General features: G+C 28.6%; 2 protein-coding genes across 7 annotated transcripts in view; one reads left to right on the top strand and one right to left on the bottom strand.

Annotated features, from left to right (window-relative positions):
• LOC126737822 (neurobeachin) overlaps positions 1-24,084 on the bottom strand; it is a 529,789-nt gene that overhangs the window by 129,177 nt on the left and 376,528 nt on the right. The gene's annotated exons all lie outside the window — the stretch shown is intronic.
• On the top strand, positions 11,753-13,308 carry LOC126737824 (protein mab-21). The gene has a single exon (XM_050442887.1). It carries the CDS (start codon positions 11,970-11,972, stop codon positions 13,065-13,067), a length of 1,098 nt encoding a protein of 365 aa, XP_050298844.1. The 5' UTR covers positions 11,753-11,969; the 3' UTR covers positions 13,068-13,308.

Below are 24,084 nucleotides of genomic sequence, written 5' to 3'. Positions count from 1 at the left end.
GGCACAACTCACGTTCAATGTTAAAACTGTGTATATACCGGCCATGAGTCTCAAAGCCCGGTGAACTAAAAAGCTTATTTAGCATGTTAATTTTAATTTAAAAGTTTATGGGTTTGATTTCCATTCATCCTCAATTATAGAATCATATTTGGATAACAGGTTTCAGAAAATTAATTCAGATAATACTTATTCAGAAGAAGTAAAAATTTTATCAGGTGTTCCACAGGGGTCAATTTTAGGCCCACTATTATTTTTGGTTTACACATCTGATATTCTTAAAGCAACTAAATATTGTAAAATACAGGCATTTGCAGATGATACCCAAATTATTGTTCTTTTAAGGCTAATGATTCTGCGGTTTTTGAAAAATTTGTCATACCTTGAGTGATCTTTGTAAACAACATAATTTAAAAATAAATCCTGTTAAATCACATCTTATGATATTTGGCAATAAAAGTAAAGCATTTTCTTTAAAGAATAATCTAAATATTTTTTTAGATGATAATAAATTATCTTTTGTCGACTCTGCTAAGAATTTGGGATTGATATTGGATAGTGAACTTAGATTTAGAGAACATGTCAAGAAACTTATTCAGAAATCTTATATGGCATTAAAAATACTTTATAGTAATAGACATATTTTAAATTTTAATTTAAGAAAAATGTTATGCGAGTCACTTGTTCTGTCTAATTTTAATTATTGTGATTATATATACGGATTTTGTTTAGATGTTAGTAGTTAATATAGGATACAAAAAGTGCAAAATTCTTGTGTTCGACTTATATGGATATGGCATGCGCAAATTTGAACACATTTCTCCATTGTATACTGCTTTAAACTGGCTTAAAATGGATTATAGGAGAGTCTTACATTTTTGCATTTTTTGTTTAAAAATAGTTAATTATATTGACTCACCTAGTTCCCTTAAAGAACGAGTTGTTTTTCGTCATGATGTCCACAATGTCAACGTGCGATTTTCAGATAGATTGTCTATGCCACATCATCAAAGTGCAATTTTTCAACGCTCTTTTACTTATAATTTTGTAAAATGTTATAACGCACTTCCAGTGCCTCTCAAGATAATGAATTTAAAAAATGTTCAGTTGTGTAACCTAAAGTTAAAACCCTACCTTTTTGACTTGCAAGATAGTGGTTGTATATTCCCGCCTAGATAGTCATTAATATATTTTTTTTTAAACTTTATAATATATCAAATCTTAGACTTTTTAAATTCAAATTGTTAATTGGATCTCCATTCTTTGTGCTTTGAATAATGTTGTTTTCTATTTTTTTTATCGAACTCTTCTCTGTAATTTTAATTAAGATACTTCTTTTATTTTTATCACGCTAGTTATCTTTAACTCATTTACTGTGTGCGTATGTGGTTCAGTAGAGTAGCTAATACAGCTAGACTGCGCCACTTATGCAAACTTAGTTAATTAATTGATTTGTAAATAATGTTTGTAACTTTTGGTAATATAAGACATTATTATTATTATTATTATAATTATTATTATTATTATTATTATTATTATTATTAAAACAAATACGTAAATGCATTAAAATTTGCGTGCTATATTAGTATTTGCATTGATATATGAATAAATATTTTATTTTAAAATCAGCCTAAAAGACTATGTATTTGGAGCATTTTTTAATTATACATTTTTGAAAAAAAAAATCTTTTACTTTAAAAGTAATTTAATTTTCATTACTCATTTTAGAAATTGACGAAACAGGTATCAAGTTAAATTTTATGAGGAAAACGTATAGAAATTTTGAAGCTCCTATTTTGAGTAGTTTTTGAGTTATTATGTTCTATGGAAATTTTGGAAAAAAATCTTCATTCCCAAAAATCCATTTTTCTTAGAAGAAATTTCAGTCCAGAGTTCTCAGTCTGTATTTAATTATAAAAAAAATATATAAAAACATACTAAAAATCATACATAGGGTATTAATTTGAATAGAAAAAAATTTATTACTGGCTTTGTACAGGAGCTGTAAGTAAATGAAATAACCTTTTATATAAAAAAATTAAGTGTTTTTCAATACTTTCACAATTGAATGATAAAAGCTGCCATTTGCTTTATTAATTAAATATGAAAGAGCGAGAAAACAAATTTTTTGGACATTTTTGCCATGTTCGATAACTGGAGCTCTTGTTTGTCCCATAGTCCAAAATATCAATCACTAAGATTCTATTTATGATTTTTCTGGATATCTGATTTGTGAAATTATGAAAACTCTGTAAAAACAAGTTAAAAAAAGGTCAAAAATTATTAATATTAATAATTTTTTTTAATCTCAATGCTTAATTCATTTTCTCCTTAATTAAAAGTACCAAAACCGAGCTACATAAGGTTTTCGGTTTTGAGCAAATTATTGGTTCTTTTTCGTATTATTCGTAAAACATCGAAAAAAAAATTAAAAATTATTTTTGCACACTTTTGGTTTTGCTTAGGTTAAATACACATGTTGGGCGCCAAAATTACGTCAAACTAGGAAAAAATTTATTCTCGAAATTTTGTATTAACGAAAACGGGACCTATTTAATGTTTTTTTTTTTAAAGTGCTAAGACAGATGATTTTCCAAAAAAATCGAATCAACTTAATTCAGAAAAAACCAAGACCTTAGTTTTAGTTACTTAAATTCCTGAGTTCGTATAAAACCAATAGAAACTGAAAAAAATTAATTTTTTTTAAGAGTTTTTTTGGAAATTGGGTATGACATTTTAGGATATCAAAGATTTCCTGGGCAAAGTTCAAATTTTCTACTAATGTGAGTTTTATCACATTTGGAAAACCGACTTTTGCAAGGGGATTTAATATGTTGATGACGAAAATTATCAAATTCTTATGCAGAATGAGTGGATATGAAACGAAATAAAAAAAAAAACCACAGACAAGGTCAAAAATTGAATAAACAAGAAAATTGAGAAACGATGACAGACAATAAATTTATAACAATATGTGGTCCTGCTATACAATAAGAAAAAGATTATCTAAGAATTTTCCTTAAAGAAGAATATATGGTTTTTTGTACTCTTTATATAAAATTCGTTTGCTTGTTACATTCCTTAGGTGTCAAAAATTTAAATTTAAGAGAGTCTTTAACATAGTTTTTGGTTTATGTTATAAAATGCTTAGAAAAAAAAATTCCAGGAAATCCAGTATCCAGTTATCATATCTTGAAAACTTTCCTCTTGTACGAGTGCGTACATCCCAGGGAAAGCGAGTGGGATGATTAACGGGATTTACTTGCAACTGATTTCTTGTTTGCAGTGCAGGAGATGCCCCCATTATTTTATTCCTAATTTGGATTTGTTTAAAGGGAAGTCGCCTAGTGCTTTGGAAAATGCCGCTAAACAGGTGTGGAGGTTGACTAGAGAGCTGCTGACTAATAGCAGATGTTTAGAGAAGCTTTAAATAGGACTTTTTAAAATGTTTTGTGCCATATAGTAGATTAAGCTCGTTTAAGTTTCCTTATATTATGTAAGCTTAAGACTGAATATAAAGCATTTATTATTTTGTAAAGTATTTATATGATATACTTGTTTGCAATGTTTGACTGAGAGTGTTTGTTTGTATTTCTGTTTAAGAGGAACATGAAATGTTGGTTTGTTGATTCTTTATTTATTTTTTGGATGTATGTTGAAAATTTCAATTTTTTTTTGTTGATTATAATGATGATGAATAAAATGATCAAACATAATGTTGTTTAACTTAATAGTTAAGGATTCTTATTCAAATGCTTTGGAATTGACGTGCTATATTAGCGTTTTTTATAGCGAAATTTTTATATAAGACCTAAGTAGTCAAACATACAGTTTTTGTTGTATAATATAATAGGTTTCCTAGAGTTTTTTTTACTGTTTAATTAATTTTTTTTTTATTTTAAATTACTTACTGTTAAAAATTAAATTAAAAAAAAAAGGTGAGCAAGTTTCTTTTAGAAATTTAATAATCAAAATATTTCCAAATTTTCCAAGGACTTTTTTAATTTTTTTAAATGACGCACTATGGATCTTAGAATTTTTTTTATATAGTCGCTTGACCCAAATACGTGACACAACTCACGTTCAATGTTAAAACTGTGTACCTTAAAGCCCGGTGAACTAAAAAGCTTATTTAACATGTTAATTTTAATTTAAAACAAATACATAAATGCTTACATTGAAATTTGCGTGCTATATTAGTGTTTGCATTGATATATGAATAAATATTTTATTTTAAAATCAGCCTAAAAGACTATAGGATTTTGAGTTTTTTTTAATTATGAATTTTTGAAAAAAAAAATCCGTTACTTCAAAAATAATTTATTTTTCATTACTCATTTTAGAAATTGACGAAACAAGTATCAAGTTAAATTTTATGAGGAATACGTATAGAAATTTTGAAGCTCCTATTTTGAGTAGTTTTTGAGTTATAAATATTCTGTGGAAATTTTGAAAATCTTCACTCCCAAAAATCCATTTTTTAAAAGAAATTTTAAACAAAATTACTTCAATCCAAAGTCCTCAGCCTGTATTTAATTATAAAAAAAATATATTCAGACATACTAAAAATCATACTGAGGGTATTAATTTTAATTAAAAAATAAATATGTTACTGGCTTTTTACAGGAGCTGTAATTAAATGAAATAACCTTTTATATAGAAAAATTAAGTGTTTTTCAATACTTTGACAATTGAATGATAAAAGCTGCCGTTTGCTTTATTAATTAAAAATGAAAGAGCAAGAAAATAAATTTTTTTGACATTTTTGCCGCGTTCGATAATTGAAGCTCTTGTTTGTCCCATAGTAAAAAATATCAATCACTAAGATTCTTTTTATGATTTTTCTGGAAATCTGTATTAGTGAAATTTTAAAACTCTGTAAAAACAAGTTAAGAAAAGGTTAAAAATTATTAATATTAATAATTTTTTTAATCCCAATGCTTAATTTATTTTCTCCTGAATTAAACCTACAAAAAACGAGTTACTAAAGGTTTTCGGTTTTGAGCAAATTTTTGGTTATTTTTCATATTACTCGTAAAACATCGAAAAAAAAATTAAAAATTATTTTTTCACACTTCTGGTTTTGCTTAGGTTAAAAACACATGTTGGGCGCCAAAATTACGTCAAACTAGGAAAAAATTTATTCTCGAAATTTTGTATTAACGACAACGGTACCTATAAATTTTTTTATTTTAAAGTGCTAAGACAGATGATTTTCTAAAAAAATCGAATTAACTTAATTCAGAAAAAACCAAGACCTTAGTTTTAGATACTTAAATTCCTGAGTTCGTATAAAACCAATAGAAACTGAAAAAAATTAATTTTTTTTAAGAGTTTTTTTGGAAATTGGGTATGACATTTTAGGATATCAAAGATTTCCTGGGCAAAGTTCAAATTTTCTACTAATGTGAGTTTTATCACATTTGGAAAACCGACTTTTGCAAGGGGATTTAACATGTTGATGACGAAAATTATCAAATTCTTATGCAGAATGAGTGGATATGAAACGAAATAAAAAAAAAACCACAGACAAGGTCAAAAATTGAATAAACAAGAAAATTGAGAAACGATGACAGACAATAAATTTATAACTATATGGGGTCCTGATATACAATAAGAAAAAGATTATCTAAGAATTTTGCTTAAAGAAGAATATATGGTTTTTTGTACTCTTTATATAAAATTCGTTTGCTTGTTACATTCCTTAGGTGTCAAAAATTTAAATTTAAGAGAGTCTTTAACATAGTTTCTGGTTTATGTTCTAAAATATAAAAAAAAAATTTCCAGGTAATCCAGTATCCAGTTATCATGTCTTGAAAACTTTCCTTTTGTACGAGTGCGAAAAACATCCTAGGGAAAGCGAGTGGGATGAGTCCTGTATCGGTGACAGGATTAACGGGATTTACTTGCAACTGATTTCTTGTTTGCAGTGCAGGAGATGCCCCCATTATTTTATTCCTAATTTGGATTTGTTTAAAGGCAAGTCGCCTAGTGCTTTGGAAAATGCCGCTAAACAGGTGTGGAGGTTGACTAGGGAGCTGCTGACTAATAGCAGATGTTTAGAGAAGCTTTAAATAGGACTTTTTAAAATGTTTTGTGCCATATAGTAAGATTAAGCTCGTTTAAGTTTCCTTATATTATGTAAGCTTAAGACTGAATATAAAGCATTTATTATTTTGTAAAATATTTATATGATATACTTGTTTGCAATGTTTGACTGAGAGTATTTGTTTGTATTTCTGTTTAAGAGGAACATGAAATGTTGGTTTGTTGATTCTTTATTTATTTTTTGGATGTATGTTGAAAATTTCAATTTTTTTTTGTTGATTATAATGATGATGAATAAAATGATCAAATTCTAAGATTCTTATGAGTTTTCGTGTCTGAACTGTGGAAAATGTTGTCAGAAACTAAGAAAATTTCAAAAAAACATCGAATTTTCACAGAAAAAATGTTTTTAAAATTTCCCAGAACTTTCTTATTTTTAATAAGTTACAGGCATTTTTTTACAAAACCTCGTGATTTTTTAAGTTCATTTTTAAAGTTGTGTACCGGCCCTGCGTTCCATGGCCTAGAGAACTAAGAAGCATATTAAGGGTGGTAATTTTAATTAAAAAAAAAACAAATGCTTTGAAATATGCGTGCTATATTAGTGTTTGCATTGATAAATATATACATGTTTTGTTTGAAAAATAGCCTAAAAAACTATAGGACTTCGTATTTTGAGTGTTTTTTAATTATGCATTTTTGAAAAAAAAATTATTTTAATTTATTTTAAAATCAATTTTATTTTTTTTCACATCCATTGATAGCATAATGAATGCCCTTTAAAATAATGTATCACACCATGGGGTAGCCATTTGACATACCAAAGTTTGGCGTAAATAAAATATTCATTATTTCTTGACATTTTCGCTAATTATTTGTTTACACATTTACCGATTTAATTTTTTTTTGGTACCGTTGAATAGAGCATTGTACGCTGCTTACTATGATGTATCACACGATGCGGGTTCCTATTTGACATATTAAAGTGAGGTTAGCTGGAGGTGAGGAGGTGATTGACAGAACTATAGTAAATGCATAATTAAAAGTTCCCCTGTATATCTTATTTATTTATTTTTTTTTTATTAAGAAAGTTATTAAGGGTGGATCGTTTTGAAATGAAAGCACTGTATATATCCCTAAGGAAAAACTACCTACCAACAAACTTCTAAATAGACCAGCTTCGGTACTAATCGTTTATTTCTTCCTTGTACTACTACGTAAAGTAGAATAAGTATTTTGTATTTAAACTTTGTAATTTTGGAAATAAACGTATTATTATTATTGTTATTCGTAAAACATCAAAAAAAATTAAAATTATTTTTGCATACTTATGGCCTTCATCGGAAGAGATTTATCGAAAAAAAAAAAATCTTAAAGGTTTTCCTTAGATTTAATACAAATGTTGGGCGCCAAAATTGCGTCAACCTAGGAAGAAATGTATTTTTGAAATTTTGTATAAGACCTTATTAAGAAAAATGGGACCTATTTAATATTTTTTTTTTAAAGGGCTAAGACAGATGATTTAAAAAAAAACGAATCAACTTAATTCAGAAAGGCCAAGACTTTAGTTTTCACAATTTGTACTAAAATTCCTAAGTTGAAATGATTGCAAATAAAACAATACATTGTTCCTATTAAAGCAATAGAAACTAAGAAAACTTAATTTTTAAAGAGTTTTTTTTGGGAATTGGATATGACATTTTAGGATATCAAAGGTTTCCTGGGCACAATTTCAATTTTCTACTATAATTCCACTTAAAATATAATTTTTTTTTCTCAATATTTTGTACACTTTTTGGAAATTGCTAAAATAGCTGTCAAGTTAAATTTTATAAAAAACCTGTATCCGAATTTTCAAGTTCCTATTTTGAGTGTCTTTGAATTTGGATAATTTATAAAAAATTTGGAAAAAAAATTCATCTACTTCAAAAATCATTTTTTTTCTCAATACTTTGTACATTTTTCGGAAATCGGTGAAATAGGTGTCAAGTTAAATTTCATGAAGAAGGTGTATACGAATTTTCAAGTTTCTATTTTAAGTGATTTTTGAGTTATAGGCATTTTGTGGAATCGATAGAAAATGAAAAAAAAAGACGATGAACTTTTCCAGAAATAATTTTTTTATGAAAACTTTGTAAAAACAGGTTAAGAAAAGGTTAAAAATTATAAATATTAATAATTTATTGAATCCACATACTTAATTCACTTTCTCCTGAATTAAAAGTACAAAAAACGAGCTACTTAAGGTTTTCGGCTTTGAGCAAACTTTTGTTTTTTTTTTATATTACTCGTAAAACATAAAAAAAAAATTAAAAACTATTTTTACATACTTAGGGCCTTCATAGGAAGAGATTTATCGAAAAAAAGTTAAATTCTTAAAGATTTTGCTTTGGTTAAATACACATGTTGGGCGCCAAAATTACGCCAAACTAGGAAAAAATTTATTTTCGAAATTTTGTATAATACCTTATTAATAAAAAATATAAGGCACCTATTTAATGTTTTTAAATTATTTATTTATTTTGGATGTGTGGTAATTTTTTTTTTGTTGATGATAAATAAAGTAATCAAACATACTAGTTTTGTTGTACTTACTATCCAATAGTTTTCTTAATTTCTAAAAAGTTTTAATTATTTGTCGTGCTTTATTTACACTTTTTCTGTAAGTTTTATTTGTACATACTTTGTTTTATCATTCGTTTTACCTTTATTTATGCAATTGTAATTTGTATGTGTATTTATTTCATTTTTATTTAAAAATTTTCTGTATTGAAACTTTCTGTCTTTTTTGTATATGTATGCCATTTTATACAAGCACACACTTTTTTTCAATTTATTTGATTTTTTTTTTATTGCTTTAAGTATTTTTAAATATGTATTATATTATGTACATATTTAAAAAAATCTAGTATCTATATATTATGTACACACCCCACAATAATTATCGCATCACCAGTATTTTAAGATGTTTTTAATATTTTTGGGACAATCTGTATCAACTTAAAAAATATTTCTGGTTTCTTATCATGGACAAAAAATGATCGGAATTTCTTACATATTTTTTTGAAGCAAAAATGCTCGCGAAATACGAACGTTGAACGACACGGAGATTTTTTAAAAAACAATTTTATTTCTTAAAATACAAATTGACAGTATAACGTGCAGCAACAGAAACAATGAGATAAAGCGATTTTCAAATTGGAATATTCAAGATTGGTCCAATATTTTATTCACGGATGAATCAAGATTTTGTCTATATTCATCAGATAGGCGACGTGGTGAACGGCACGATCAGGTTAATTTTTGTCAAACTGAAAGCTTTGGTGGTGGCTCTATCATGGTTTGGGGAGGAATTTCTTTTGAGGGTCGCACCGAGCTAGTACCAGTGAATGATGGAAGACTAAATGCTGACAGCTATATAACCGATATCCTAGAACCCCATGTAGTGCATGTAGAACATGTCTGGGACCATCTAGGATGGCAAATTGTTCTTTTTGACTTTTGGGCAAACGTGCCGCAAGAATACCTCCAGAACCTGTCTAATTAGAGCCAGGGGCGGTAACACAAGCCATTAGAAATTTAAAAAAAAGTTCATTTTTTTGTATACATGTTTTTTACAATTTTTTTGATTTTTGTATGTTTTGGTAAATCAAAATGTTTGTCCTCTGTAGATTGAACTGATTTAAAATAAATGTTGCAAAAGTCGTATTATGCGATAATTTAATTATCAATGTGAATAAAATTTTAAAAAACAGGCAAAAAATTTAAAATATTAAGTAATGCGATAATTTTTGTGGGGTGTGTATTACCTTTTTTTTGTAGCTTAAGCTAAATAAATACATTATTAATTTCATATTTGATCTGTGAGAAACATTGTCAGAAACAGAAAAATTAAAAAAACGCATTGGCAGGTAAAAATTTACTGAACAAATTTACTTACTGACAGGTACATAACCAAGGTATAACCAAGTACCAAGTTTTGAAAAAAAAAACACTATTTCTAGGCGATCCAAATACTATTTAGAAAAGGAAACAATGATATAGAAAATAAGTGGAAAAATCGAATTCACATGTATATATCCCTATCTGAGTCTAAAAATTAGAAGAGGATGGAAATAAAATAATATTTTTTGAGTATAATCGGGCACGTTATGGGAGAAGAACACTAATTCCAGTTGATTCAAACACTATTAAGAAAACCAAACGTTGATATAGGAAAAGGAGGAAAAGATGAATTCTCATTTATATACCTATTATATCTCTTTACCTCAGTTTATGAATTAGAGAAGTATGGGAATAAAGTAATGTTTTTCTTATATAGTTGGACAATTTGAACGAAAAAAACATTAATTCTAGATGATTTAAACACTATTAAGAAAACCAAACAGTGATATAGAAAAAGGTGGAAAAGTCGAATTCTCATGTATATATCCCTCTCTGAGTCTAAATATGAGAAGAGGATGAGAATAAAATGATGTTTTCGGGTCTAATTATACACATTACGAGAGAAAAACACTATTTTCAGGCAATTCAAATACTATTTAGAAAATGATATTAAAAATAGGTGAAAAAATCGAGATTTTGCTCTTTTAGACCTATATCCTGAACGCAGTTTAAAAATAAGCCAAAAATTATTATGAAATGAGTGTTTCCGTAGGTGATTGGATAAATTGCAATAGAAAAATATAATTTTAGATAAAATATTTATGCCCTATTAAACTTGACTTTTATAGTAAAATGACTAATAAATAACAAAAAAAAAATTAAAAACAGTATTGGTTGAAAGTCAATAATAAAATAGAGTACTTAATGACTGTGTTCAACGATTTTGATTTTATTTCATCAATTTATTTGTTTTTGGATAGTTCTCCTTTTGTTTTATTTATATTGGCTATTCTTGTAGAATATCATTTATTTTTTTTTTTTAGTATTTGTATTGTTAAATCACATCGGTAAAGCGCTAGGTAAGTTTTTTTTCTGTTTTTAAGTATAAATTTTTGTTTGTTTTCTTTTTGTGTATTAAGTTAGGTTAATATTTTCTGTATGTTTTATTTTCTTTTTTAAAAGTAGTTATAATCATATTGTAATTTTATGTGTACTCGGTTAAGTAAACAGCATTTGCTGCCCTTCGCCGAGTATAAAATAAAGGCTTAATTTATTTTTTTTTAAATTTTATTTATACACTTAATAACTAACTATGAGTAGCATCTATTCTAATTAAAACGTTTTTGTAAATGGAAATTATTATTATATAATTAATTATCGGTGAAGTTATCTCAGGGTATTTGATTGAAATTTTCTATAGAGGTGCAAAATATCAAAAAACGAAACCTAATTTAACTAATAAACTTAACCTAAGGGCCCCAAAATAATGAATACCGGGCCGCCAAAAATATGACAAATCACCCATCATCCTCAAGACAGACAATTTCATTAAAAACTCAAAACAACCCCTTTTAACCCCAAACCCCCCCTGAGAGAGAGAGAGAGAGAATAAAATATGATAATCCCTAGCAGCTCCATCAAACCTCCCCCTTGGCCCCTCACGGTCACACGATAGGAGAAACCGCACCTCGTGCCCGAACGTCTCCTATTGGTCGCCAAGGGAGGAGCCGCCTTACAGACCTGCGCCCCACCTCGAACTGGGTGGGAGCCTTTGCCCGGTTTCACCTGACGAAGAAGAGAAAACTCACGCAGTACATTAGAGAGACGGTTTTGTTCAACTGCCCCGTCAGTTCCGCAATAAAACAATTTTTTCCTATTAAATTCAATAATAATCGGGAGAATTGAAATTGAAAAAAAAGGGCGTTCATAAAGCTCCCCCCTCTCCATTTGATAATAGTGGTGAAACTAGTGTTGTAATTACTGTCGTCACCGTGGCTCCTGCTGAAAGACGTGGCTCCAGTAGCCCCCCGACTGCCAACATGCTCGTGCCGCCCGATATGTTAGCGGCCCAATCCAAAATGGTTTATCAACTGAACAAGTACTACACAGAAAAAGTGCAAACCAGAAAACTGACGACCGCGAAAACCATCCAAGAGGTGTGCCGAGTGGTCCAGGACGTCCTCAAGGAAGTGGAAGTGCAAGAACCGCGTTTCATATCCTCCCTGACCGACTATAACGGACGTTTCGAGGGTCTAGAAGTAATTTCCCCCACGGAGTTCGAGGTGGTGATCTATTTGAACCAAATGGGGGTCCTGAACTTCGTGGACGATGGCACCTTACCCGGTTGCGCCGTGCTAAAACTCAGCGACGGCAGGAAACGCTCCATGTCCCTCTGGGTGGAGTTTATCACCGCTTCCGGTTACTTATCAGCGAGAAAGATGCGATCCAGGTTTCAAACCCTCGTGGCCCAAGCGTGTGATAAGTGCTCCTACCGAGACTCCGTTAAAATGATCGCCGACACCACCGAAGTGAAACTGAGGATCCGAGAACGGTTTATAGTGCAAATAACCCCCGCGTTTAAATGTACCGGATTATGGCCCAGATCTGCCGCCCATTGGCCTCTGCCCCAAATCCCTTGGCCCCATCCCAACTTAGTTGTCGAAGTGAAAACCGAAGGTTTCGACTTACTATCCAAAGAATGTATCGCCTTACAAGGGAAACAATCCGCCATGGAGGGTGACGCGTGGGTTCTATCGTTTTTAGAAGCCGAGAATCGACTTTTGCAAGGGGGTTGTCGCAGGAGGTGCCTCAGTATCCTCAAAACCCTCCGGGATCGTCACCTGGACCTCCCAGGGAATCCCGTGACCGGTTATCACATGAAAGCGCTTTTATTGTACGAGTGTGAAAAACACCCTCGGGAAACCGAGTGGGATGAATCGTGCATCGCCGATCGGATAAACGGGATTTTTTTGCAGCTGATCTCGTGTCTCCAGTGCAGACGGTGTCCTCATTATTTTTTACCGAACCTGGACCTTTTCAAAGGGAAATCGCCGAGTGCGTTAGAAAATGCCGCTAAACAAGTGTGGAGGCTCACCAGGGAAATGTTAACGAATTCCCGGTGTTTTGAAAAGTTGTGAACTTAATCCTCCTTAGTAAGTAAACATTTAAATATTGTTGTTTGTTATTTGGGTGCGAGTACATAAGTCGAAATGTTTGCCGTCGGATCTATAGTAGCGTTTAATAATTATTATCAACTCTTGACTGTGATGTTTTATTTTATTTTTTAGTATAAATTGACTGCTTTAATATGATAAATTAAATAGTACATATTGTATCATATTTTTGTATATTACGTTAATAATAAAAATATTGTAATAACATACGTGTTTTAATATGAGAAAAACTTCCTAAAGAATCTAGGTCCGATCATTATAATGATGAAATTTTAATTTTATTACTGGAATCATTTTTTGTTCAATAAAAGAGTAAGTTACATTTAAATTGTATACCAATTCGTTGCTTAAGTGCAAATATCTCTTGACTGATACAACCTAAGGAGATGAAACTTTCAGGCCAAATAGACAGTGTCTTAGACAATTAATTCACAAAATTTCAAAAGTCTAGTTAAAATAATTTTTAATTAAAAAAATAAGTAAATGATAATTAGGTACAATTAAATTATGCACTAATTTACTGCTTAATTGTAAATACCTCTTAACCAATGAGACCTAAATAGATGAAACTTTAATAGGCAGTGAATTCAAAAAAATTGAACAGTCTACTTAAAATAATTTTTACTTTAAAAAATAAGCAAATGGCAGTTAGGTACAATTAAGTTATGCACCAAATTGTTGCCTAATTGCAAATATTTCTTGATCTATAAGACCCAAGATAATGAAAGCTTTTGGGCAAATAGGTAGTGATTAAGACAATCACTTTGCAAAATTTCAACGTTTAGTTAAAATAATTTTTAATTAAAAAAATAAGTAAATGACAATTGTGTACAATTAAATTATGCACTAATTTGCAGCTTAATTATAAATACCTCTTAACCAATGAGACCTAAATAGATGAAACTTTAATAGGCAGTGAATTCAAAAAAATTGAACAGTCTACTTAAAATAATTTTTACTTTAAAAAATAAGCAAATGGCAGTTAGATACAATTAAGTTATGCACCAAATTGTTGCTTAATTGCAAATATCTTTTGACCTATAAGAGAGTCAAGATAATGAAAGCTTTTGGGCAAATAGGTAGTGATTAAGACAATCACTCTGCAAAATTTCAACAGTCTAGTTAAAAAAAAAATAATTTAAAAAATAAATAAACGACAATTATATACAATTAAATTATGCACTATTTTACAGATTAATAGTAAATATCGCTTGACTGATAAGACCTAAATAGGTGAAACTTTAAGGTAAATAGGCAGTGACTTCACAAAATTTAAACAGTCTACTTAAAATAATTTTTACTTAAAAAAATAAGCAAATGGCAGTTAGGTACAATTAAGTTATACACCAAATTGTTGCTTAATTGCAAATATCTCTTGACCTATAAGAGAGTCAAGATAATGAAAGCTTTTGGGCAAATAGGTAGTAAAATTTCAAAAAACTCTGCAAAATTTCAACAGTCTAGTTAAAAAAAATAATTTAAAAAATAAATAAACGACAATTATATACAATTAAATTATGCACTATTTTACAGATTAATAGTAAATATCGCTTGACTCATAAGACCTAAATAGGTGAAACTTTAAGGTAAATAGGCAGTGACTTCACAAAATTTGAACAGTCTACTTAAAATAATTTTTAATTTAAAAAATAAGTAAATGATAATTATGTACAATTAAATTATGCACTAATTTGCAGCTTAATTGTAAATATCTCTTGACTGGTGAGACTTTAAAATATGACACTTTAAGGTAAATAGGCAGTGACTTCACAAAATTTAAACAGTCTACTTAAAATAATTTTTACTTAAAAAAATAAGCAAATGGCAGTTAGGTACAATTAAGTTATACACCAAATTGTTGCTTAATTGCAAATATCTGTTGACCTATAAGAGAGTCAAGATAATGAAAGTTTTTGGGCAAATAGGTAGTGATTAAGACAATCACTCTGCAAAATTTCAACAGTCTAGTTAAAAAAAAATAATTTAAAAAATAAATAAACGACAATTATATACAATTAAATTATGCACTATTTTACAGATTAATAGTAAATATCGCTTGACTGATAAGACCTAAATAGGTGAAACTTTAAGGTAAATAGGCAGTGACTTCACAAAATTTTAACAATCTACTTAAAATAATTTTTACTTTAAAAAATAAGCAAATGGCAGTTAGGTACAATTAAGTTATGCACCAAATTGTTGCTTAATTGCAAATATCTTTTGACCTATAAGAGAGTCAAGATAATGAAAGCTTTTGGGCAAATAGGTAGTAAAATTTCAAAAAACTCTGCAAAATTTCAACAGTCTAGTTAAAAAAAAAAAAAAAAATTAAAAAATAAATAAACGACAATTATATACAATTAAATTATCCACTATTTTACAGATTAATAGTAAATATCGCTTGACTGATAAGACCTAAATAGATGAAACTTTAAGGTAAATAAAGTGACTTCAGAAAACTTGAACAGTCTACTTAAAATAATTTTTAATTTAAAAAATAAGTAAATTATACTTATGTACAATTAAATTATGCACTAATTTGCAGCTTAATTTTAAATATCTCTTGACTGATGAGACCTTAAAAGATGACACTTTAAGGTAAATAGGCAGTGACTCCACAAAATTTGAACAGTCTTTTAATATTAATTTTTAATTTAAATAAATAAGCAAATGGTAGCTTTGTACAACTAAATTATGCACCAAATTGTTGCTTAATTGCAAATATCTCTAGACCTATAAGACCGTAGATAATGAAAGCTTTTGGGCAAATAGGTAGTGATTAAGACAATCACTCTGCAAAATTTCAACAGTCTAGTTAAAATAATTTATTATTTAAAAAATAAATAAATGATAATTAGGTACAATTAAATTATGCACTAATTTATAGTTTAATTGTAAATACCTCTTGACTGGTGAGACCTAAATAGGTGAAACTTTAAGGTAAATAGGCAGTGACTTCACAAAATTTCAACAGTCTACTTAAAATAATTTTTACTTTAAAAAATAAGCACATGGCAGTAAGGTACAATTAAGTTATGCACCAAATTGTTGCTTGATTGCAAATATCTCTTGACCTATAAGACCCAAGATAATAAAAGTTTTTGGGCAAATAGATAGTAATTAAGACAATCACTCTGCAAAATTTCCACAGTCTAGTTAAAATAATTTTTACTTTAAAAAATAAGCAAACGGCAGTTATGTACAATTAAGTTATGCACCAAATTGTTGCCTAATTGCAAATATTTCTTGACCTATAAGACCCAAGATAATGAAAGCTTTTGGGCAAATAGGTAGTGATTAAGACAATCACTCTGCAAAATTTCAACAGTCTATAGTTAAAATAATTTTTTATTTAAAAAATAAGTAAATGACAATTATTTACAATTAAAATATGCACTAATTTGCAGCTTAATTGTAAATATCTTTTGACCAATGAGACCTAAATAGATGAAACTTTCAGGTAAATAGGCAGTGACTTCACAAAATTAGAACAGTCTACTTAAAATAATTTTTACGTTAAAAAATTAGCAAATGACAGTTATGTACAATTAAGTTATGCACCAAATTGTTGCTTAATTGCAAATATCTCTTGACCTACAAGACCCAAGATAATGAAATCTTTTGGGCAAATAGGTAGTGATTAAGACAATCACTCTGCAAAATTTCACCAGTCTAGTTAAAATAACTTTATGAAATTATGAATGAATATATTTCAACTTCCTGGAAGTAGAAAAAAATTATTTTAAAATACAAGGCGTAAAGTCACTTTAACTATCTAGAAAATGAATTTCTAAAGAAATCCCAGGCAATAAAAAATAACCAAAAACCTTCTGAATTTGCGTGAAATCTGTTCGGTTTGACTTAATTTTAGTCATTAAAAACAGATTATTTTATTTTAATGGTCAAACCTTGAATTTAATAAGCACCTTTTAGTGAAAAAGTAGAGAAAACATTTATGTTTTTGCCTAAATCTATTTTGCTTTTAACTTTATCATCTCATAATTATCATCATAGGTTCACCTAATCTCTGTCGATATAAATAAATTAATTTTTAAGCATTCCACTAATAGATTACCTATTGCTTGTACAAAGGTCTGTAATTTATTCCTGAAATATTTATTCACGTTGCTTCCTCTGGTGTTCCTATTCACCCTGGTATTGAATATTTTTATGAAGTTGGCTTTGCTAATAAATTACCCTTTAATAGTTTAAATTTATAATTAGTAATCAAAGTGCTGACCATTTGGAGAAAAATTACCCGAAGTAAATTAGTCGTCAAATTTTAAGGATAAATCTTTGCGATGTTATCGATTTGTTTTGATTCATGTTAAGTTTAATTAAAAAATTAATACTTTGTTAAATACTACTAAAAATACTATTAAATTATTCTGATTTAGTCAAAAAAACTAATTGAATTTTATAACACCTTGTAAATAGACAGTACCTTAGACAATCACTTTACAAAATTTCAACGGTCTAGTTAAAATAATTCTTAATTTAAAAAATAAGCAAATGACAATTATGTACAATTAAATTATGCTTTAACTTGAGGCTTAGGTGACAATATCTCTTGACTGATATAACCTAAGAAGTTGATACTTTTAGGATCAATAGGTAGTACCTTAAATCATTACTATACGTAAAATTTCCCTTAATTCTAATAAATTTCGGGTTATTTATTCAATCATAGATTCGGATCCAGTTATTATATTTAATATTTTTGTATATTACGTTATTAATAAAATTATTGTAATAACATTATTAATATACGTGTTTTAATGTGAACAAAAATTTCCTGAAGATGATAATGATGAAATTTCATTTTGAATGCTAAAATAATTTTTAATGCAATAAAAGATTCAATTACATTTTAATTATTCACAAATTTGTTGCTCAAGTCCAAATATCTCTTTAATAATAAAACCTAAGGAAATGAAACTTTCAATGTAAATAGGCAATGCCTTAGACAATAATTCTAGTCTAGTTAAAATAATTTTTGATTTAAAAATTAAGGAGATGACAGTTACGTCCAATTAAATTATGCATTAATTCGAAACATAAGAGCAAATAGTTCCTATGAACAAGATGGAAGTTTTAAAGTAAATAGGCAGTATCTTAGGCAATCACTCTACAAAATTTCAGAAGTCTCGTTACCATAATTTTTAACTTGGAAAATAAACAAATGATAGCTATATACAATTAAATTATGTACCAATTAGAGGCTTGAGTGCAAAAATCTCTTTACTGATGAGACCTAAGAAAATGAAACTTTTAGGGTATATAAACAATACCTTGGGCCCTTACGACTTAAAATTTTAACATGCTAACTAATATGTTATTAAGGAGTAAAGATATCACGGTAATAATAAGAAATATTGCGGTCAAAAAAATTAATACAAAAGGCAAGATTTTCTAATGACACCTCCTTCATTTACAATTTATCAGCAAAAGACCTAAAAATGTATCTTCTTTCTGTTTAGCGCATTAATTATTAAAACAATTAATTTTTTTACAAATAGACTGAATAAATTCGCAAATTTATGTAAATCTATAAATGTTTTCACTTATTAGCGGTTTCCATTTTTCAGGAGAAAAATCTTAAATATTGACCAACAGGCAAAATACGTAAAAAAAATCTTTTTTTTTAATAATTTATCTAAAATTAAAATCTTTCAAAAATTATGCATTAATAAGGAAAAAATTGATTTTCGAAGTAGAGGATTTTTTTTTTCGAAATTTTTGTCAAAGTATTTATGACTGAAAAACTACTCAAAATAGGAACTTGATAATTCATATACGAATTTTCTAAGAAAATTAACTTGACACGCATTTCAGCAATTTTTAAAAAAATATACAGAATATTGAGAAAAAAATTAATTTTTGAAATAGGGGGATTTTTTTAAAAAAAATATCCATAACTCAAAATACAAAGTCCTAGGGTCTATTATGCTCATTTGAAAATCAAATATTTATGTACCATTGAAAACACTAATATCTCACTGCAATTTCAATAAATTCTTTTTTTTTATACGTTAAAATTATTTGTATAGTTTTCTTAATTTAAAGAATAAACAACTTATGTTCAATTAAATTATATACCAACTTTAGGCTCAAGTGCAAATATTTATTGACAAATAACATATAGGAAAATGAAACTTCCAAGGTCCTGCTTAAAATTTCAATTCCCTAACAAATGTAATTTTTAATTTGAAAAATAGACAAATGATCATCAAGTACAATTAAATTATGCACCAATTTGATATTTAAGTCCAAACAATCCTCGATTGATGAGGTCTAAAATGATGAAACTATCCAAAAAATTACAATTAATCACTCGACAATATTTCATGTGTCTAACTAGCCCAGTTTTAAAAATAAATGTAAATAAGTGTCAATCGTGCTCAATTAAATTATGCATCAACATGAGAATTATTATATTTTTTATTAAGTTTTTGGTTTTTTTCGAGATAATTAATTTTTTTGTAATTTTCTGTAATATTAGAGATAATTTTATATATTTTGACAATGATAAATAAATAAATATTGTTCTAATAATTAAATATGGAAAATGTTTTTTCTACTTGCCTCTACATGCCAGAATCTTGGTAAATGTATATTCATTATGTATACCGCAGATAATACAGCTACAGATGGAAAGCATGATTTCCATAGAATTCTGCTAATTTTTAAAAACTAAAAGCGATTTTGCAGCATAAAATTCCAAATTGTTCAGCTATTGTACTCAATTTAAAAAAAAAAAATGATTATTGTCAATATTCAATTTCAAATAACTCTCCACTCACGAGACCTAAAAAGGTAAAACTTTCGTGATAAGTAGTTACTGCCTTCGGCCATCACTATATAAAATGGCTGCTTTCTAATAAAGGTACTTCTTAATTTGAAATAATTAATAAATGACAATCGTGTACTATTAAATTATGCATCAATATGACTAAAGTGTCCATTTTTTGATTATTTAGGATTTGCTGAAATCCTGGTAATAATTTGATAATAATTTAATATAAAATCTAAAGTGAATATAACTGGTGTGCCAATAATTAAATAATTTTTTATTAATTAATTAATTAAGTTTATATATAAGATGCTCAATTAAAGGAACAAGTAATTTCAATTAGAATCTGCATTGAATGAGTTCTGACCCCGAGTTTCCTAATTAATTTATTAGCCGAAAAATGATTTTATCGAGGTTATGTAAATAATTGAAGAATAAAGTCATAAAACTAATACAATAAAATTATGGTAAATATTCGACTAATAAATGAGATAAAACTGTGGACTGTATAAAAAGAGAATCATCATTGAGCGGCGAAACAAAGGGGCCTTAACGACTTACCCGTGAGGATCTAGTTGCTGGTGCACTTTATAGTTCTCACGAATTTGAGGCGCCTCTGTTTACACTAATTTTGAGTTTGTAGAATTACGGTTTTTGCGGTACCCGAAAAGATGGTGGTACTTTCAACGAATAAAATGAGAGAGATACTGCCGCTTATTGCAATCCAAAATTCTTCGCGCATAGCGCATGTTGCATAGGACATCTTTTTTTACTAACGCGCTAAAATACCGGGTGCAATGATATATTAAAGTTACTTTATTCATTCCTTGCAATAATCAATTATAGATTAATTTTACTGATATCAATCCCAACAAAAATAATTCTCCATACTATAAAGTATTGACCAAATTATATAAAAAAAATCTTCTTACAATGATTCCTCCCTCCCAAGTTCATGATTGATAATACTATTCATATTGAGAATCTCGAAATTTTGCCTTTTGGTTATCCTTCGACAGATCTTTCTTAATTGGACATTCCATACATTAATGAAACTTAGAACCTCAAAATTCATATCAACTACTGAAAAATTACCAGAAAAAATCCTATTAAAACTGTTTCTTACTGGAAGGTATAGAAAAAGTCTTCAAGAGTAAAATTTGCTAAAGCATATCGAGAAATGCCTGGAAAACTGGAAAAAAAAATTAATAATAATAAAATGCCTAAATTCTTATGAAAAATGTCAATTTTTGTTACTGGCGAATATATTATGAGCACAGGGTCTAGAAGCCTTAAAATGTTCACATTAAACGCGTGAAATAAAATAACAAATTCAAAATCAAATTTTAAATTTTTCTTTGGTCCTTCTAACCGTCTCATAGCTCTAGAGATTTTCAAGTGCCCTTAGGCACTACTTGAAAATTCTTGAAATTGTTGCAACTGTTGAAATTCCTGAATCCTTGAAACTGTTGCTTTTGATTAATCTTCTTTGTATCCCAAAATTCTGATTTTTTTTATGTACAACCCCACAAGAAAGCCTTTTGTTGGGCACCAAACTATGATATTTTTAAATACATTTAAGTCTATATAATTAACTAATAATATTAACCATTCATGATTTTTTCCCAAATATCTTCTCTATTTCCCAAAAAATTCTCTATAGTCAAGGGGTTAACGATCTTCACTACCGTTTAATAAAACATCGATGAATGTTCGCATACACTCTCGTTTTTGAATTTATTTTGGTTGTCGCTTTTACGGTCGAACGCGAACTATTTTAAGGTTTGATTCACGGATCGGGTCCGAGTGAATGACAACTGCCATTTATCAAATCCCTCTTCTCTCTCCCCCTCCCTCACGGTATACGCCATAAGACCTTATGGGACTATAAATATCAATTTTCACGACGTTTATTCGGGGCGGATGTTACCGACGAGACTATTTTTCACCGAAACAAGTTTGATGCAAAGGCAATTTAAAAAATTGTGACATTTTCTTATACCGAGCTAAAAAAACCATTTTTTCTGCAGATTGGCACCAAATTTAATTATTCAATTTAAATTTATTTAATCTCCGTATATATATACGAGTTGCACGTAAATTACATTTAAATGAGCGCGTATCTCAAAACAAATAATTAAGCGTTAAGTCGTTTTAATGAGCATTCGTAAACATTAATCTTCGGACGGGGTTCCGCGGGGCATTAGACAGATGTTGCCGACGTTATATACTTAATTCGTTCCCCGGTATATAATTTCGAATTTATTGCCCGGGTTTTATCGTATCGTATTGTGAGTGTCCGGAAATCACGGATCAAGAACGGATAATGCCTCGCGTATCTAAGTTGATTCATTTTCCTAAAGAAGAAAAACAGAGGAAGTATAATGTTTGATGCATAATTTAATTGTACCTGATTGCCATTTATTTATTTTTTAATTTAAAAATTACGTTAGGTAAATAATTGCAATTTGGTGGTGCCTATTTATCCTAAATGTTTCACCTTTATGGGTTTTATTAGGGGAGCCTTATTTAGACTTAAGCCTTGAATTGGATTACCATTTAAGTGTAATTAGAATTCAAATTACGTTACTTAAAGAATTGATTTTTTTTTAAATGGTTTTATTGTATTAGTAGTTAGTTTTATATCTATTATAATCTTCTTCAGTGCTTCTTGTTCATGTAAGAAAAATAAAAAAATAAATTTTTTTTTGGAAAATTTAAAGAATTTCATATTTTTTTAGAAAAAGGAGCAAAAAAAAATAAAAAATAGGAAAGTTCGGTCTCAGAATTTCTTTAATGCAGAAATAGGTAATTTTAATTAACTAAAATCACTTATACCCTCTAATTGCGTATCCTCAGATCTAAATCCCACAAAAAAACGATTTTTTGCTCATCTGGAAATTTACACAAATTTTAAGCAATTAATTTAAAAAATATATATATAGAATCATCGGCACATCAATTATATTAAAATTTTCAATAAATTATCATAATTATTACAGCTAAATAATCAAAATATCTAATCATAAATAATCTAGCAATAGAACCGACTGTTGCAGTTGTGATGGTTGGTTTACAAAATGTATTGTAACTCTCTTGCTGTTTTAGCTAAAGAGGTGATTTAAAGAGTGTTGGGTAACGAAGTACTAAGGGTTGATATGTTATTCTGAGAAATTTTTTGAGAAATTATTATTTTTTGAGATATCCTCAAAGTTTGGACCCGACAGTTGCTGTTATGATGGTTGGTTTACAAAATGTATTGTAACTCTGTTGCTGTTTTAGCTAAAGAGGTGATTTAGAGAGTACTGGGTAACGAAGTACTAAGGGTTGATATGTTATTCTGAGAAATTTTTTGAGAAATTATTATTTTTTGAGATATCCTCAAAGTTTGGACCCGACAGTTGCTGTTATGACGGTTGGTTTACAAAATGTATTGTAACTCTGTTGCTGTTTTAGCTAAAGAGGTGATTTAAAGAGTGCTAGGTAAAGAAGTACTAAAGGTTCATTTATTGTTTTTAAGAATTTTTTGAGAAACTATTAGTTTTTCAGATATCCTCAAAATTTGGAACCGACAGTTGCAGTTGTGATCATTGATTTACAAAACTTATTGTAACTCTCTTGCTGTTTTAGCTAAAGAGGTGATTTAAAGAGTGTTGGGTAAAGAAGTACTAAGGGTTCATTTGTTATTCTGAGAAAATTTTTGAGAAATTATTAGTTTCTGAGATATCCTCAAAATTTGGACCCGACAGTTACAGTTGTGATGGTTGGTTTACAAAATTTATTGTAATTCTCTTGCTATTTTAGCTAAAGAAGTGATTTAGAGAGTACTGGATAAAGAAGCACTTAGGGTTCATTTGTTATTCTCAGAAATTTTTTGAGAAATTATTATTTTTTGAGATATCCTCAAAGTATGGACCCGACAGTTGCTGTTATGATGTTTGGTTTACAAAATGTATTGTAACTCTCTTGCTGTTTTAGCTGAAGAGGTGATTTAAAGAGTACTGTGTAAAGAAATACTAAGGGTTTATTTGTTGTTCTGAGAAATTTTTTGACAAATTATTAGTTTTTGAGATATCTTCAAAATTTCGACCCGAAAGTTGCAGTTGTGATGGTTGGTTTACAAAATGAATTGTAACTCTCTTGCTGTTTTAGCTAAAGAGGTGATTTAAAGAGTACTGTGTTAAGCAA

Source organism: Anthonomus grandis, chromosome 6, assembly GCF_022605725.1.
Source record: "Anthonomus grandis grandis chromosome 6, icAntGran1.3, whole genome shotgun sequence".
NCBI classification, from domain to species: Eukaryota; Metazoa; Arthropoda; class Insecta; order Coleoptera; family Curculionidae; genus Anthonomus; species Anthonomus grandis.
The sequence above is the reverse complement of the archived record's forward strand: the minus strand, read 5'-3'. Positions and strand labels throughout refer to the sequence as shown.

Bases quoted from the DNA above. Each gene is read 5' to 3' on its own strand.
- LOC126737824 (XM_050442887.1), top strand. From the start codon at position 11,970: ATGCTCGTGCCGCCCGATATGTTAGCGGCCCAATCCAAAATGGTTTAT.